Source organism: Canis lupus, chromosome 8 (assembly GCF_003254725.2).
Source record: "Canis lupus dingo isolate Sandy chromosome 8, ASM325472v2, whole genome shotgun sequence".
Taxonomy (NCBI): domain Eukaryota; kingdom Metazoa; phylum Chordata; class Mammalia; order Carnivora; family Canidae; genus Canis; species Canis lupus.
In genome coordinates this window covers 13,916,446-13,935,903 of record NC_064250.1, presented here as the reverse complement: position 1 = coordinate 13,935,903, position 19,458 = coordinate 13,916,446, and the positions used below count along the sequence as shown (strand labels likewise).

Here is a 19,458-nt window from a genome sequence, read left to right as displayed (position 1 = left end):
GTAAACAGTCTTCAGTACCAGTTTGTTATTGTTTCTAATCTATCTTAGTCCCTATTCTATTCTCCAGGGAGACCAAGTGAAAAGGCAATAACAACTGACACATTTATTCAACAGTGAAAGAAAAACTGAATCAGAAACCTGAGGCATCTATTTCCTAAGGAAAAGAAAACTCAAAAAGTGTGCTTACCCTGGGTAGTGCCTCACTTCCAATACATTATTTCTAAACTTCACTTATAAATTGGTTATTTAGAACTCACAATATTTTTCCCATAAGTCCAAATTTATCAGAAATGACCTGGTTTCCATGCCAAACTACATAATGGGGCTACATTATAATAGCAGTACCCCCCTGAACCTAAGGGAGAAAAGATCATAGGATGTAAGAGAGACCAGACTTTGTCTTTGGCCTGAGAAAAAAATAATTCAAGTTTTTCATCTGTACACTTCCACCTTATTCAAATCTCCACCCTAAAAGCGCCATTATCCTTGTCTCTGGCACTGTAATCTTCATGAAACCTCCCATTCTAGCATCCTCTACAAATCTATCAGGAAAACTGTTCTCCATGTCTAAAAATTGCCCACCCAGCTCTAAAACAGAGGCAACAAACACCCACAACCACACAAAATTCCCATTCCCTTGTAAAACAAAATTCAGCAAGGATCAGAAGGAAATACACTGCTTAAAGCCAATTCTAATGAAAATGACTTGATCCCAGTTGGAAGAATTTCAGCAAGTACTATATAGGAGAAAATGAAGAAGAATACAGATATAAGGGAAATATCTGACATTGACAAGGCCACTGCAAAGAATCTATCTGCTTCTCTTTTTATGTTTTCACCCTTCCTGTACTTCAAAACTCATTGATTTTTCACCACCCTGAATGATCTAAGGATGACATGCCTATTTTCCAGTTTTCAATTGTAAGGCTAAGGAAGAGAGAATGGGGAATAACATTAATAGCTAATTAAGTATGCATTGGGTAAAATGTTCCTAAGTTAAGGACTATATTCATTAATGGACTTTTATAGAGACTTCAAAATACATACATACATATACATATAACTATACTTAGCATATTATTGCATTTTTTTCTCAGGTTTTTTTCTTAAAGTAGCAAACCCCACAAGTTTGTCATTTGCCATTCAACATTTTTTTAAAACTGGGGGGAAACCTCATAGTTCATCTTAGAGATAACTTGAGCTTCAAACCCAGAAAAGATGAGAGTGCTAAGTTCTGAATACTGTAACAAAGGGCTTAGTCAATTCACATCTTTCAAGTTTGCCACTGCCGTTCAAACTAAAAACAATAATAATAACAACAACAAACACCTACATTAGATCGGTTCTTATACTGACATTCATTCAGGTGAATGTGCTGTCTTAAGTCTGTAGTTTGAGAAACACCAGAAGGTCTCCCTCTGTCAATTAACTCAAGAGATATCAAGCAGAACAAATGGTTTGATTTAAACTTAACCCCCAAAATTCAATTAAATGTACTACAGGTGATTTGCTTTTTTCCAATTTCTTTTTCAGAAAACAGAATCCCAAGTCATTAAAGTTTTATTTAAGAAGTTTTAAATCACAGGCTTATGGGGGACTGCTACTGTGATTAAAGTTTAAGAGTTTCATTAAAAGCTCAAAATGAGAGGACCATTGTAGGCTATTATTTCCCTTTAAAAAAAAAGATTTTATTTATTTATTCATGATAAACGTAGAGAGAGAGAGAGAGAGAGACAGGCTCCATGAGACACAGGCAGAGGGAGAAGCAGGCTCCATGCTGGGAGCCCGACGTGGGGCTTGATCCCGGGACTCCAGGATCATGCCTTGGGCCAAAGGCAGGCGCTAAACCACTGAGCCACCCAGGGATCCCCATATTATTTCCCTCTTTAGACCTATCTATGTTGACTGAAATTTTTTTATAATTAATAAATATTAATTTTATTTAAAAAAATTTTGTGATTAGAACAAAACATTTCCTTTTTTTTTTTTTTAAGATTTTTTATTCAGGAGAGACACACAGAGACAGAGAGAGACAGAGAGAGAGAGAGACGCAGAGACACAGGCAGAGAGAGAAGCAGGCCCCATGCAGGGAGCCCAATGTGGGACTCAATCCCTGGGACTCGATCCCAGGACTCCAGGATCACACCCTGGGCCAAAGGCAGGTGCCAAACCGCTGAGCCACCCAGGGATCCCCTTGAACAAAAACACTTCCATTTTGAAGTGACAGATGGTGATGAAATTCGTTTCAGTAAGAACTAAAATAGGGGCACCTGGGTGGCTCTGTGGTTGAGGGTCTGCCTTCAACTTGGGGCTTGATCCTGGGCTCCCTGCAGAGAGCCTGCCTCTCCCTCTGCCTGTGTCTCTGCCTCTCTTATGAATAAATAAAATCTTAAAAAAAAAAAAAAAAGTGAAAAAGAGGTGGCTGGGTGGCACAGTGGATTAAGTGTCCGATGCTCAATTTCAGCTCAAGTCATGATGATTTCATGGTCCTGGGATTGAGCCCTGGCTGGGGGGGGGGGGGTGTCCTTGCTCAGCAGGGAGTCTGACTTAAGACTCCCTCTCCCTCTGCCCCTCCCACTAGAGTGCTCTCCTCTCTCTCTCTCTAAAATAAATAAATAAATCTTAAAAAAAAGAACTAAAAGAGAATAGAAGACATTAAATAGAAAATATGCTGAAAAAAATGCTGAGTATTGAGATTTTTTTTAACATTTTTTGTTAATGTTTGTATAATTGAGAGAGATAAATTTTACTGAAACTTTTCAAAGAGAGAAAAAGGAAACTATATCTATTGTAGAGTATTTCTAAAGCAGTGTGGTTCTCACTGTGGTTCAGGAAATCTGTCAGTTAAAAACTATTTTTATAATAATATTAACATATTATCTGCCCTTTTCACATTTGCTCACAAGTATGCAGGAGTTTTGATATAATATCAAAGAATAAACATAATTATCTGAAAATGTGAATAAAATAATCTTATCTTTTCTAACTATGTTTACTTCTAATGAGCCTCCATTTTTTTCATATGCTTCAGCCAAAATCACAACAGAGTACAGAAGCAGATACAAAAATTCAGCTATCTTCTATTATGGCAAGTAAATAAAGACATTTACAAATATATGACAATGCCTCCTGTTTCACAAATTGTTTTTGTTTTGGATGACAGTTATTACTGAGAAAATGTTAGTCATATTAACATGTAATAGTTTTTATATTGTTATTTCAAATAAATTAATACATATTTTTTAAAGGTTCTTGGTTTTCTTCTTTTAAGAGTTATTTATTTATTCATGAGAGACACAGAGGCGGGGGGGGGGGGCGGGGGGACAGAGACATAGGCAGAGAAAGAAGCAGGCTCTTCGCAGAAGTCCGCTGCGGGACTTGATCCTGGATCCCGGGATCACAACCTGAGCCAAAGGCAGATGCCCAATCGCTGAGCCACCCAGGTATCCCAAGGTTCTTGGTTTTCATTTCTAATCCAGTAATTATCAATAAATATAATCCTACATAAACAAAAGCTCTCAGGAAGTCCTTAATTTTTAAGAATTTAAGGGGGTCTTAAGACACCTGGCTGGCTCAGTCAGTGGAGTGTGTGATTCTTGGTCTCAGGGTTGTAAGTTCAAGCCCTACATTGAGTGTAGAGATTTTTGCTCTTCTAAAGTATTTCTTTAAGAAAAATCACTCTACAAAGAAGTATCGGTAAAAGAAAAGTAAAAGGTTTACCAGGTTTGAGAACGGTAAAAGAAATAAGTGGGGATCCCTGGGTGGCGCAGCGGTTTGGCGCCTGCCTTTGGCCCAGGGCACGATCCTGGAGACCCTGGATCGAGTCCCACGTCAGGGTCCCGGTGCGTGGAGCCTGCTTCTCCCTCTGCCTGTGTCTCTGCCTCTTTCTCTCTCTGTGACTATCATAAATAAATAAAAATTAAAAAAAAAAAGAAACAAGTGAAGTGAATTTATAATTTATAGGACAAATGATTAAGATTAGATTTGCTTCACAATAATCTGAGAGATAAGGGAACAACAGGTGGAAGTATAAATAAAATAAGAGGGGCCATGAGTTAATAATCATTGAGCTAGGGGGTCGATATACTAGTCCCTCTCCTTTTACATATGTTTGAAATTTTCCCTAATAAAAAGATTCAAGGAAGAATTGAATTCATACCTTAACAGTTGAATTTTTTAAAAAAATCTGTACCATAATGTTACTGCTAAGAATGAAGGTTAATAAGGGGAAAATATCTTATTAATGTTAAACTAACAGTATTCATATAGCTCTGAATGCACTTTCTGATCTTCATTATTGTTCTCTCAATTAGTTTCACAGGACATACATACTATTTGGATTTCTGCTTTGTTCACTTAAAATTCACATCCTGTCTTACCTACTATCACTAACCAGACTTAAAAATGACGTAGATAATCTTTCAAATCCTTTAACCTGATTGATCGGGCTATAAAACCTAGAATAATTTTTACATGTTATACTATTGCCATCTGCTGGCTGTGATGTCTAAGTACAATAAACAAAGGTTTAAAACAGAAAAGCTAAAAATTTACCTCTGAGGTTTTCTCCCAAAATTATCCTGTAGAAAAAAAAACTGCCATACATCATTAGGGCTCTTCAAAACTTCACATTAGACAAGATGGCGTGTGTTCAGGGTGGTATGGTTGTAGACCAAAACCTCACATTAGAAGCAGTGGTTCTCAAACCTGGGCTGCATTTAAAATCACCTGGGAACTTTTGAAAATCCTGATGTCTAAGCCCCAAAACCTGAACAACTCAATCAGAACCTCTATTTTATAAAAATGAAAGGCAAGCCACAGAGAAGATATTTGCAGAAGATATATCTGACATAGGAATTGTATCTAGAGGAATGCCTGGGTAGCTGAGCAGTTGAGCTTCTGCCTTTGGCTCAAGGCATGATCCTGGTCCTGGGATCGAGTCCCACATTGGGCTCCCTGCGTGGAGCCTGCTTCTCCCTCTGCCTATGTGTCTGCCTCTCTCCCTCTCTCTCTCTCTCTCTCTCATGAGAGATAAATTTATTTATTTAAATAAATAAAATCTTTTTTAAAAAATAAGCAACCCAATTTTTTAAAAGATTTTTTTAAAGATTTTATTTATTTGAGAGAGAGAGAAAAAACTAATGGTGAGGAGGAGCAGAAGTGGGGAGGGGAGAGAGAGAGACAGAGAGAAGCAGACTCCCTGCTGAGTAGAAAGCCGGACTCGGGGCTTGATCCCAGGACCCAGAGATCATGACCTGATCTGAAGGCAGACGCTTAACTGACTGAGCCACCCAGGTGCCCCTAAAGATTTTATCTTTTAAGTAATTTCTACACCCAACATGGGGCTCAAACTGGAAATAACCCAAATGTCAATCAATAGGTGAATGAATTTCCAAGTTGTGGCATATCCCAGTGGAATTTTATTCCCAGTGGAATAATATTCAGGAATAAAAATGAGACACAAGACACGAACGAAATCTCAAAACTATTATGCTGAATATATATTTTTAAAAAACAGACAAAAACCACTAATATATAGTATGATTACCTGGGGTGGGGGAGGCAAGATGAGGTACAGGAGCCATTACAAAGTGGCAAGATGAAACTTTTGGTGGTAATAAATATATTATTATATTGACTGTTTACCTGGGGTGGGGGAGGCAAGATGAGGTACAGGAGCCATTACAAAGTGGCAAGATGAAACTTTTGGTGGTAATAAATATATTATTATATTGACTGTGGTGACAGCTCCACAGGAGTATATATGTGTCAAAACTCATCAAGCCGAAGGGAAGATGGTGGAGATGGAAGTGCCAGGAATCTGTCTCTCCCACCTAGACAACAATTACACTGACAGAAACTGTCTGATATAACTATTTTGGAACTCTGGAGTCTGTGGAAGGCTTGCAAATTGCAGGGGAAGCCTTGGATGCAAAACTATCCTTAATTTTGTCCAGTTTTAGCTCTTAGTGCAGCAGCAGCTACTCATCTCTCATCCCAAGCCAAATGGCAGGCAGCTACCATGTTCCTAAAGCAGCTTGCATATGCATTATGGGAACCAGGATGGACAAAAAAGATCCTGTTCTCCAAATATTGGGGATCTATGCTCTGCTGATTGCTGCTTTTGAGCAGAGGTTCAAGCAACAAAGCATAATCACAAATAAGAAGAAATATGAATATATCTGTATATATAAGGAAACAGAATCAGTAAAAAATCTCCCAACAAGAAAAAGCCTTGAATCTGATGGCTCACTGGTGAATTCTACTGAACATTTAAAGAATTAATATCAATCCCTCTCAAACTTTTTCCAAAAAAATTGAGAGAGACACTACTTCCCAACTCATTGAAGCTGGTGTTACACTGAAACTGAAGCTGGAGAAAGACAATACAACTATAGACCAAGATCCTCCATGAACACTGATGCAAAAATACTCAACAAAATACTAGCAAGCAAAATTCAGCAGTACAATAAGAGGATTACACACTATATAAGTGGGATCTAATTCTGGAATACAAGGATGATTTCTTTTTTTTTTTTTTTTTTTTAAATATTTTTTCTTTATTTATTTATGATAGTCACACAGGGAGAGAGAGAGAGAGAGGCAGAGACATAGGCAGAGGGAGAAGCAGGCTCCATGCACCGGGAGCCCGACGTGGGATTCGATCCCGGGTCTCCAGGATCGCGCCCTGGGCCAAAGGCAGGCGCCAAACCCCTGCGCCACCCAGGGATCCCACAAGGATGATTTCAACATACGAAATCAATCAGTGTAAGAGGCCACATCAACAGAATGAAGGGAAAAAAAGACACAAGATCATCTCAATTGATGCAGAAAAGGCATTTGACAAAAGCCCCCTTTCATGATTAAAAAAATCAAAAACTAGAAATAGAGGGAAACTATCTCAATGTAAAAGTCATATATGAGAAACCCACAGCAAACATCATACTCAATGGCGAAAGACTGAAAACTTTTCCTCTAAGATCAGGAACAAGTCAAGGATGCCTGCTTTCACCCCTTCTATTTAAATATATACTGGAAGTTCTATCCAAAGCAATTTAAGCAAGTAAAAGAAATAAAACGCATCCAAACTAGAAAGGAAGATGTAAAATTATCTTTGCAGATGATTTGATCTTTTATCCAGAAAATCCTAGATTCCACACCAAAAAACGTTGCTAGAATAAATCAATTCAGCAAAGTAGATTACAAAGTCAACATACAAAAATTGGGTTGCATTTCTATTAACAATGAACAATCTAAAAAATAAATGACAAAAACAATTCTATTTACAATAGCATCAAAAAGAATTAAATAATTAAAAAAAAAAAAAAAAAAAAAAAAAAAGAATTAAATAATTAGGATGTAACTTAACCAAGAAGCTAAAAAACATTACAGTGAAGACTACTAGACATTGCTAAAAGAAATTAAAGACATAAATAAATGGAAACACAACCCATGTTCGTGGACTGGAAGACTTACTATTGTTAAAACATCTATACTACCCAAAGCAATCGACAAATTCAATGCAATCCCTATCAAAATCCAAGTAATATTTTTTTGCAGAAATAGGAACACTCATCCTGAAATTGATATGGAATTTCAAGGGACCCTGAATAATCAAAACAATCTTAAAAAAGAACAAAACTCACACTTCCTGAATTTAAAACTTGTTATAAAGCTACATTAATCAAAACAATATAGTTCTGGAAGTGCCTGGGTGTTTCAGTTGGTTAAGCATCCAATTCTTGATTCCTACTCAGGTTATGATCTTCGGGTCCTGAGATCCAGTCCTGTAGCAGGCTCCGCGCTCAGCACGGCGTCTGCTTGTCTCTTTTCCCCTGCTCTTTCATCTGCTCATGCTCTTCCCCAACCCCCTGTCTCAAATAAATAAATAAATAATATCTTTGAAAAAAAAACATATAAAACAACAGTGTAGTACTGGCATAAAAACAGACATATAGACCAAGAGAACAGACATAAACCCAGACCCTCTCATGTATGGTCAAATGATCTCTAACAAGGGTGCCAAGACTATTCAATGGGCAAAGGACAGTCTTTTCAACAAATGGTGCTGGGAAAACTGGATATTGACATACAAAAAGAATGAACCTGGACCCTTACCTAACACCCTATACAAACATGAAACTTAAAATGAATCAAAGACCTAAACATAAAACCTAAAAGAACAAAACTCTTAGAAGAAAACATAGAACAAAAGCAGCATGACATTGAATTTGACAATGATTTTCTTGGCTATGACACCAAAGACATGTAGTAACAAAAATAAATGAACTGGACTTCACAATATTTAAAAAATTTTGTATATCAAAAGACCCTATCACAACAGAGTAAAGAGACAACCCATAGAATGGGGAAAAATATCTGTAAATCATATTATCTGATAAGAAACTAATATTCAGAATATATAGAGACTACCTAAAATTCAACAAAATACAAAAACTTAATTCAAAAATGGGCAAAGGAATTGAACAGACATTCCTCCAAAGATGTACAAATGGTCAATAAGCACATGAAATGATGCTTAACATCACTAACCATTACGGAAATACAAATCAAAACGATGAGATACCACCTCATACCCATTAGAATAGATACTATAAAACAACCAAACAAACCAGAAGACAGTAAATGTTGACAAGGATGTGGATATTGGAACCCTTGTGAGCTGTTGGTATGAATGTAAAATGATGTAGCCACTGTAAACACAGTTCCTCAAAAAATTAAAAATAGATTTAGCATATGATGCAGCGATCATATTTCTAGGTATATACCCAAAAGAATTGCAAACAGAGTCTCAAAGAAATATCTGTATACCCATGCTCATAAACATTATTCACAATAGCTAACCTGTATAATCAACTCAAGTGTTCATTGTCAGATGAATGGATTAAAAAAATACATACAATGGAATATTATTCAGCCTTAAAAAGGAAGGAAATTCTGCAATATGCTACAACATGGATAAACATTGAGGACTTTATGCTAAGTGAAATAACCCAGTCAAAAAGGCAAATGCTATATGATTCCATTTATATGAGGTACTTGCAGCAGTCAAAATCATAAAGACAGGATGTACTGTGGTGGTTGCCAGTGGCTGGGAGGAAGGAGAGAATGGTGAGTTATTGTTTAACAGGTACAGTTTCAGTTTTACAAGATGAAAAGAGTTATGGGGATGGATGGTGGTGATGGTTACACAATAATTTGAATTATTTAATATCACTGAACTGTACACTTAAAATCAAAATCTATAGGGGGTAGAGTCCAGGTATCACTAATTTTTTGGTATCTTCCAAGCTATTCTAACTAGTAGCCAAGGTTGAAAACCACTTCATCAGAGGGTGCCATCTCATTTACTTTGTTTTGAACAAAAGAGTTCGGGGATCCCTGGGTGGCGCAGCGGTTTGGCGCCTGCCTTTGGCCCAGGGTGCGATCCTGGAGACCCGGGATCGAATCCCACATCAGGCTCCCGGTGCATGGAGCCTGCTTCTCCCTCTGCCTGTGTCTCTGCCTCTCTCTCTCTCTGTGACTATCATAAATAAATAAAAATTAAAAAAAAAAAAAATGAACAAAAGAGTTCTATTTGATGAAAACATAAGTCTGAAATAATTTTTTCTAAGATTTTATTTATTTGAGAGAGATAAAGAGAGAACAGGATCAGAGGGAGGGGCAGAGGAAGAGGAAGAAGCAGACTCCCTGCTGAGTAGGGAGCTTGACGCAGGGCTTGATCCCAGGACCCTGAGATCATGACCTGAGCCGAAGGCATGTGTTTAACTGACTGCGCTACCCAGGCACCCCTAAGCCTGAAATAATTTTGATAATTCTCATTTTATGTGCTTATGGAGGTCAGCTAGCACCATACTTTGTTTTTAAGTAGACAAAGATGTGACTCCCATCTAGTGTTGACTAGACTTTCCACTTAATTCCAATCTATTACCTTGTACCCATTTAACTCAGATGTCATTTCCTTCAAACTTCTCTTCCTCTGCCCATATGTTTATATCTGCACTCATCTTCACTTTCTTTTCTGTAGTCTCAAATGAGGACTCTCATTTCTAACTTCCCCATTTGTGCTCTTTTTGGCAGCCCCTCTTTCTATACCTTGCTCATTCGTAATCCGTTCTCTCTTACCTGTCCTGCTAATTCGACATTTTTATCTTTATTGACACCCTTTCTTCTCCTAAACATGCACAAGTCTCTCCCATCCCATGTCCCTATATCCTCCTTTGAACTCTACCATCGTCCAGCCACAACTATCCCGTTTCTTGTTATTTTCATCTAAACCCCTCAAAAGTATAGTTTACACTCAATGTGTATTCACTGAGTTGCTCTAACTTAGTTGGCTCTGGACCCCAATGTACAACTGAAACTGCTCTTCCTGAGGTTATCAGTAACTTCTCAGCTACTTAGTTCTTATGTAACCCATTCTCTCAAAACATGCTATAGGACTGAAAAGAAAGAAGAGACCCTCTTCTAGTACGCATTACTCCTTCAAAGTCACTATATCTCCACTCCTTACCTCAACTGGAGTTTATATGATAGTCATCTATATCAGGGGCCAGCAAATTTTTCCATTAAGGGCCAGATGTCAGTTTAGGTTTTATGAGCCACATGATCTCTTTTATAGGTACCCAACAAAAGCAGCCACAGACAATATATAAATGAATCACTGTGGCTGTATTCTAATAAAACTTTATTTATAAAAACATGTGGTGAGCTGGATTTGGTCTGCAGGCCAGTTTGATGACTCCTCCTCTTTGCTAGCACCTTGTGTCATCTCAGGCACTTCTACATTTATAAAAAATTTGCTACCTGATTCAGTTCTTCATCACTAGCCTAGGGTAACAAAGCACATTACTTGGCATCTGATAAGCATTTTATTTATTTATTTATTTTTTTGATAAGCATTTTATAAATGTGGTTGTAATTATTATTTAAAAAAATTATCATATAAACACTCAATAAATCTGTGGATGACCATCTAGCACTTTTGGCTCTAAGCTTCTTCAGCTGTTTAACTCTCACACTCTTACATTACAGAGCATTCTACCTCTGAAATCAAAACTCTAATATACACTGATCAAAATCTCCTGCTTGTCACTCTCCTTTTATGCTTGCTCTTCAACCTCCATGAGCCTCCAATCCAATTTTATATCTATTGTTTCCTAATCCATGAGCTCCCACCCATCTTTACTTCCTATCAAGCTTGATATCATGGTCTTAGTTGAGCCATCCTCTCATCTACACTCTCAACTCGTTTTCCAACTGTACCAGACCAGCAAATCCTGTATCACCCCATCTGTCTGCCTTCTCCATTCCTACATCTGGATGGCCCAGGACTGCTGAAAATGTCTCACAGATCAATGCCATTACAAACTTACGTTCTCTGGCCTCAACTGGGGCTTCAGCATCACCCAGCAATACTTTCCCCAATCCTCTCACAAATAATTCAAACTTCCAATGCTTAAAACTCTCCCCAAGGTCCCTTAGGCTTAGACTCTCACACTTTCTCTTAACTTCAAATGACCAATTTGCCTCAGACTCTTCAGAGAAATTAAGAGGTATGAATATATGTTCTCAAATTTTTGCTGCACCCAAACACTTAACTTACCCACTATCCTTAACTTCCTTCCCTCTAGTCCCAGAAAAAGAGTTGCTTCTACTCCAACCTACCAGCAGTGCTCTGGATCCATCCCTGTCCCTTCTACCTCACTAATACTACAAAAACCAAATCCTCAACAATCCAACTGTATCATATGTCTTTCTTCACTGCTCTTTAATCATGGATACATTGCTTGTCTTGAGCTTCCCCATATTCAGATAATGAAATCCTTGCAAGGCTGTTTTGAGTGTAACAGATCTAGAAGTGCCTGACATGTGGCAATTATTTCATAAATGGTAGCAATTATTATTATGTTAATAGCCTGAAGGTGAAAGGCAGTGACAAGAGATGGAATACAGGATTGGAGACCCTCAGGAGGGGAAAGGGAAGTATATCTAGAAAGAAAAAAAGAGGAAATCATTTCCCTTGACCGAAAATGTTCCAGTCCTTCTGTGAATATATCCAGTTGCTTTGTGAGTTATAGTAATTAAATGTATGACTACTCTTTGCTATTCTCACCATAGTCTAGAGCCTGCAACTCCTCTTACAGTATAAGACTCTCCAAGAAGATTTGCTCTTGGTTCTAAGTCTTTGCCAACAGAGAAAACTAACAAAATCTTCTTTCTATTAAGATAGAATCAAAGCGATATACATTAAAAAGGAATTATAGCAATGTTTAATCATTGACAAGTGTCAAACCAAAGTATTCAATTTGATTCCATAACTGAGACAGAAGAACTTTAAGGTGAGAGCCTGGGACATCTTGTGCCAGAAATAAGAGAAGTGCAAAAACGGGGGGCAAAAACTGATAGTGGAGGAAATGTCAAAAAGACACAGGAACTGGCTTGAAGGGGCTCCCAAAGGACAAACCCGGGCAATTTGAGCATCAAAAAAGAATAATGATGGTGATAATGGATCCTAACACAATTAATTAAGAAAAAAAAATAGTCCTTAGGTCTAGAACAGAAAAAAGGAGAAATCTTTTATAGAATAACACCAGTTAAAAAATGTGGAAGGAATGAAATAACTAGAAAATCACTCTTCGCAATCTCCAAAAGTAGAAATCATCTCCATGATGTAAAAAACACTGGGTGAAGAGTTAACAGGACATCTGTATAGGCCTGAAGTACTACTTCACAGGTTACTTAAATTTTAATTACAAAAATTACGAAGGGAGGTGCACCTGGGTGTTCAATCAGTTAAGCATCTGCCTTTGGATCAGGTCATGATCTCAGAGTCCTGAGATCGAGCCCTGCATTGGGCTCCTTGCTCAGTGGGGAGTCTGTTTTTCCCTCTCTCTTTGCCTCTACCCCCCACTTATGCATGTGCTCTTGCTCTCTCTCTCTCTCTCAAATAAATAAAAATCTTTAAAAAAAATTACAAAGGGAAAAATTTACTTTTACAATAGAGATACCTGGCAGTTGCCCTCCTAATTAAGTGATGGAACCTAGCATCAATAGTGAGAATAACCTGATATTATATGATTGCAGTGATGCAATGAGCATACATTACCTGTGCAATATACCCCAAAGCTTTTATGCTGAATTAATGGAGGAGAAAACAATCAGACAATTAGTCCACAGTCTTACTGCTCAAAATGTGGTCTAAAGACCAGAATCACTCATCCCAGAGCTTATTCAAAATATAGACTCTCAGGCCCCACTTCAGACAGAATTTATATTTTAACCAGATTTTCAAGTGATTCATAGGTACAAAGTTTGAGAAGCCCTGCACAAGACAAAATATCTAAACTTTTCCAAAAAATCAATGTCATAAAAACTTAAAAAGGCAGTGTGGAAGGCACTGTTCTCAATTTAGAGACACATAACCACCAAAAGCAATGAGTAAGTCTTGGTTGAATCCTGGATCAGAGTGGGAAAAGTTATATTTTATACAAAATATAAAATATTTTTATAATTCCTATATTTATAAAATATAACTTTTCAGGGGGACTACTGGGAAAATTTGAAAATGTACCTTTTATTAAATGACACTGAATTAATGCTAAGGTTCTGAAACCTGATAATAATATTTAATTACAGAATTTTCTTATTCTTAGAAGATACAGGTTGAGGGGCAGCATAAGGAACTATGGATTGTCACTGTAACTTTTCACACAATGAGAAGCAATAGAGTATGACAGCAAAGGTTTTGGGGTCAGTCAGACCTAGATTTTATTAGTGAGGTGTTCTTGGGCAGACTTAACCTCCCAAGTCTCAATCACTCTATCTGTAAAAGAGAAATAAAATAGTACCTTACAGGACATTTATAAGGATTAAATAAGATATAAGATAATGAATGTAAAGTACTTAGTATCACTTCATGCATCTTAACTCTAATTTCATCAATAAAATCAGCTAAAAGGTACTCCATAAAATGAAGCTAATGTTTATATGGACCATATTTTGACTTTATTTTGAAGATTAAAGGTCTTCATATGATCTAGGGGCATTCTGTGACAATTTTAAGTCAAGGTAAGAAGGCAGAACAATTTTCACTTCTTGTTTTTATTTGGTACCCTGAAGAAAAAGCTCTTACTAAGATGATAAGCAACCTTTCTCCAAGGTAAAAACATTTTAGTTCTTCACTTAATCTTAGTAAACCAATATAAAGTACTGAAGCAAAAATGAAGCTACTAAAAATGACTTACAGAATCATATTCAATATTAAGAAAATCTGGAAATAATTCTGTCAAGCTACCTTAAACTCTGGATTAGGAAAGTTATGAGAAACCATGTTTTCATGGGAGTTACTGAACAATTTTCTAAAGTACTTAGAAAATGAGCACCTATCTCTTTGACTTCAGTGGATCTGTGCCTAGATAAAACAGGACTGACTCCATTAGATGGATGATAGTCTACCCCAATTATTCTATTAAATTCTAGGGCAGCCCTGGTGGCTCAGCGGTTTAGTGCTGCCTTCAGCCCAGGGCATGATCCTGGAGACCCGGGATCGAGTCCCATGTCAGGCTCCCTGCATGGAGCCTGCTTCTCCCTCTGCCTGTGTCTCTGTCTCTCTCTCTCTCTCTCTCTCTCTCTCTCTCTCTGTGTGTCTCTAATAAATAAATAAAATCTTAAAAAAAAAAAGAAATTCTTAAGCAGTCTCTCCTGAAGGTTGGCAATTATAGCCAGCAGGCCAAATCCAATCCATAGTTTATTTTCATAAATATAGCTTTAATAGAACACAGCCATGCTCATTCACTTATGTAATGTATTTTGAGTCGAAAAGTTGCAAGAGACCATATGACCCATGAAGCCTCAAACATTTGCTATTTGGTCTTTTACAGAAAAAAATTGCCAATCCTACTCTGGACAAGCAATCCAAAAAAGAAAACCTGTTCAGGACTCACCTGAGGTGTTGTCTTTTTGTATAGATCACCTCCATCTATCACATCCTTCATGATTTTTCCCTTGAGAGATTCATACTCTTCTGAACTCAGGTGAATAGATTCTATGGTTTTTCCACAGCCCAAACACTGACCACTGTAATTACAGTAATTTGGGTTAAATGGTATCCCGGAAAAGAACTTTTTCTAAAGTGAATAATCCTTAAACAAGAGGAAATTGAAAAGTAATGAAAAAAGAACATTACAATCTTTGTGATCATCACATGCATCCAATTTCTTATAAACCTGATAACACATGTTAGGTGTGCCAGAAAACCCAAAAAAGTACACTGCTGGGGATCCCTGGGTGGCGCAGTGGTTTAGCGCCTGTCTTTGGCCCAGGGCGCGATCCTGGAGACCCGGGATCGAATCCCACGTCGGGCTCCCGGTGCATGGAGCCTGCTTCTCCCTCTGCCTGTGTCTCTGCCTCTCTCTCTCTCTCTCTCTCTCTCTCTCTCTCTCTGTGTGACTATCATAAATAAATAAAAATTAAAAAAAATACTTTAAAAAAAAAGTACACTGCTGGGCATCCAGATAGTTTTTAAAGTCATTCCCAAAACACGAGGTCCCAAATCTGTACAGGAAAAGATCTCTGAGGCTTCACACAAGGTTCCGACCACCTTATGAGAAAAACATTTTGAGCACTACAAGTTCTCCACATGCAAAACATGGCTTTTCTCTGGGGTATGCTCTTAATTATCCTATCTCTAATGTATTCTCAAAAATTTTTTGATCAGTAGCAACAAAACTTACTACCTGCATCAAGCAAGCTAAAAATTAAATATTGAGCTTTACCTTTCCTTGACTGTTGTGAACTGTCCTTTCCAATGTTCTCCAGGAACACTACAAAAAAAAGATTGCAAAACCAGATCATTTGAAGGTCAGATTCCTCCAGAACCAAAAAATAGGCATTTTATTTAGAAACCCAGTAGGCAAGAGCTCTGAAAAGTTTAGGATATTTCCCTAGAATGGTTTAATTAGAAGAGTGGGTGATACACTGTGACAGAGCTAAAGCTCAAAGTACCCTACTCTGGACCCCCTTCTTCCCTTCACTTTTCTGGTCATCCAACCCTCATCTTCAAGACTAAATCTACCTTCAGGGGACTCGGAAGCTGACATTAATAGTGTAACCTCTAAATCAAACTCAGTTCTCATCTTCTCCATAAAGCTACTGGAGATTCTTCCTGCACAAAGTAATCTCTCCCCCTATACCATCTTCTTAGACACTACTATTAACTGTCAAGTACTATGTTCCCAATTAGGTTGTGAATTCCATCATAAGAGATTTTATATCACCAAACACCCACAGTGCCTTGAAGGAATTCAAAATTACTTGATTTATCAACTTATCCTTTCCTTCCTCTTATATACACTATCAGTTCCTATTGATTCGCTTGCCTTCTCTCCTTCCTTGGTTCTTAATTCAAGACCTCGTCATTTCTCATTCAAACCTATAATTGCCTCCAAATAGATCTCCCTATTTCCAATCTTAATCCCTCTCCAACCCTTTGTTTTGTTTAGGCAGTTACTTTTCTAAAACTCTACTCCAAGGTAACAATAAAATCTAAAATCCTAGGCATTCAAAATTTTCACAATTTAGCTCCTTCAGTGATAGTCAATAACAATAACTTTGTTAAATAAAATAATAAGTAGCATGGTTGCTACTTCAAAGATCTGTAAAGAAGATATGTAGTAGAAAAGAGAAAAACAGAAAAGGAATAAATTAGTAGTGAGGAAATAAGTAAATAAAGACTGAAGCAATAATTAGGCAGAGAGCCAGTAACATGAATAAAAGCAAAGGGAAAGCAGAGAGCCTTGGAGAGAGCAAATGGATGATGGAAAGGTCCAAAATGAACTGGAACAATGAGACTTTCCATTTTTAACACTTGCATATCAATCATGTCTGATTAAGGTCCCCCTATCTGCTCTAACCATCCAAGTTAATGAAATGCATAGATTAAACAGATACCAGTTACTAGGTTTAGGAAAAACTTCTTAAATACTAATATGATCCCAAAACAGCTCCAGTTTTCTTGCTATGAACTCCAGTCACAAGTGCTATCTGTAATTACATCATATTGAACACCTCAGAAAAAAACTGATGATCCTTCTACAAAGAAAAAAAAAAAACCCATGAAAACATACAAGTGCCCAACAATTTCTCTTTTACGTGATGGAGAAGAGAACTTGTTTCTGTCATCACTTTAAGAGTAAAAAAATTTTGTCTCTAAAGGGAAACAAATCTGAGAGAAGGAAAAGTATAATTTGAATAGCGTAATTTTCAGCAACAACAAAAAAAGGAGGTGGCTGCTTTTAGATAGAGATATCAAAATGAAAACATACACATAAAGAAAGATCAAAATTACCTCTCAAACCATGTCTTTATACTGTGTGCAAATGACTCCTCAGGATATAGATGATTATTTCTTAGATACAAAAGAATGTCAAATAGCTTATTTGAATACTGATCATCTTTTATGTTTTTTCCAAAATCAAAGAATGCTTTTAAAGTTTTCAACATAGGAATAAGATCATAACCTAACAATTCCTGGTACAAATTCCAAGCTAGGTTTACGTCTTGATGAAGGAGGGCTCCCTCAATACAATCATTGTAGTTCTTTTTTGAAGGGATCATGACTTTTTTGACATCTTCTAACAATAGCAAGGCCTCTCTCCATCTGTCTGAGTGGATTAATCCCTGGATGAGAAGAGTATACCCTCCAGATTCTAATCTCTTGTATCTGGCTTTCATGATCTCATAGACATCAATAATTTCCGATGTCTGCTTATGAACGACACAGAGATACAAATACTTGACCAGCAAATCGTAGCCTACAATACCATTGTTTTTTGCAGCTACCCAGGCTAACAGAGATTTGGCGACATCCACAGAGCTACAGGATTGAGCCATTTGAGAAATGATCCAACTTTCAAAATTAGCCCTTCCTTTGAAATCTTCCTTGAGTCTATCCCACTCTTCAGAATTCAACGGTTTTGTTGGGAGTTGAATAGTGTTCCTCATAGGTGGCAAGGCATCATCTTTCCTATGAGGATTCATCTGTGATCTCTTCTTAGCCGCTCCAGCTGCAAAAAGATGGGTATCAGAAGAAACTTGCTTACTACTGCCTTCATTTCTAAGATATCTGGCCTTGGCGATCAGCAGATTCACTGCTTTAGTATTCTGTGCAGACACTGTTTTAAGAGAAAACCACTTCTGTTGGTTCCGGATGCCATAACAGTTTTCAAGAAAGAGAGAGAGAAAAGAGTGTCCTGGGCCTAGGCCAAGGTATGGGTTGCTCTTCCAAAGCTTAGGAAGGCTTCGAATACCAGTGAAACAGAAAGTCATCATGCAGTGAGACCAGCACCAGATAGATGTCAAAAAGCCCCTATTTCTATAGAATAATTAAGGAATTGGGAGTGAAGGTGTGGAGAATCGAAGCACAGCAACTTCTTAAAAGATGATCTTCAGTTTCTCAGACACAAATCAAGGATCTGCTTTTGGAGCTACTTAATACAACGGAGTCTGGTGAGTTCTCCATTAAATAACCAGCCGGGGAAATAAATCCGACCTCGGTCGCAAGTCCCAGAACCAGGAGACAGGGCAGGAATCCTTCGGTGCCTGATATATCCTAATCTGTGAACCTGAGGAAAAAGCACAAGGAGGTCCGTCCAGTTTGATTCTCATGGATCACGACTGCCCCTGAAAAGAGGCAGGATCCCATGGGATCTTGCTGAAGGAGGGGCGCAAAGTTGAAAACCCCTACCCGGCGCCCCCAACCCCACACCTAGGAGCAAGGGCAGCAGCAAAAGCCAAAAATCTAGGGGCCCTGGGCCGGCATAACAACCCCAGCAAGCCGCCAAACGCGTCAGGTGAGGATATGAGGGCGGGGGAGATGGGGAGAGAGCCGAGCCAGTAATTCAAGTAAGGAAGGAAGGTCCACGAAGGGCACTGCCGGCCGTGTAGGGACAGATCACAAACGAAGTTCACTCCATTCAACAACTCACCTCAGCGCTCACGTTTAAAGCAACCATAAGCCCCGCGGGACTACCGCGTCCACAATGCACAGCGAGGGCTCCGGCGACCGGGGAGTGGCTGAACCACACGCAGGCGCTCCGCCGGGCCGGATGGCGATTTAAAAAAAAAAAAAAAAAGAAAAAAGAAAAGACAATTTTGAAGGTTTTGACAGAAAGGGCTGTTGAAGACGTCTACTACGTACAAGGAAACTTTAGGACTTCTAGGGATCCGCAATGAGCAAGGAAAATAAATTGTCACTGAGGAGGGCACTTGACGGGATGAGCACTGGGTGATATGCTATATGTTGGCAAATTGAACTCCAATAAAATAAATAAATAAACTGCAAAAAAAAAAAAAAAGAAAGAAAGAAAGAAAAAGAAAATATATTGTGAAGCAAGAAGTCTCTTCCATCCGGCCGGAAACACCAAAGGACTTCTGAGT

General features: G+C 38.0%; 1 protein-coding gene across 2 annotated transcripts in view; it reads right to left on the bottom strand.

The window, feature by feature from the left end:
- Positions 1-19,384, bottom strand: part of PRORP (protein only RNase P catalytic subunit) — a 121,110-nt gene extending 101,726 nt beyond the window's left edge. Inside the window, exons 1-4 of one of the 2 annotated variants that reach the window (XM_025442959.3) lie at positions 19,008-19,384; positions 17,369-18,644; positions 15,798-15,845; positions 14,967-15,099 (exon numbers count right to left, since the gene is read on the bottom strand). In XM_025442959.3, the coding sequence (XP_025298744.1) occupies positions 14,967-15,099; positions 15,798-15,845; positions 17,369-18,351 (1,164 nt within the window). In that variant the 5' untranslated portion in view covers positions 18,352-18,644; positions 19,008-19,384. The remainder of the gene's footprint in view (positions 1-14,966; positions 15,100-15,797; positions 15,846-17,368; positions 18,645-19,007) is intronic. The other variant, XM_025442960.3, reaches the window with a different exon arrangement.
- Between the last annotated feature and the right edge of the window lie 74 nt (positions 19,385-19,458).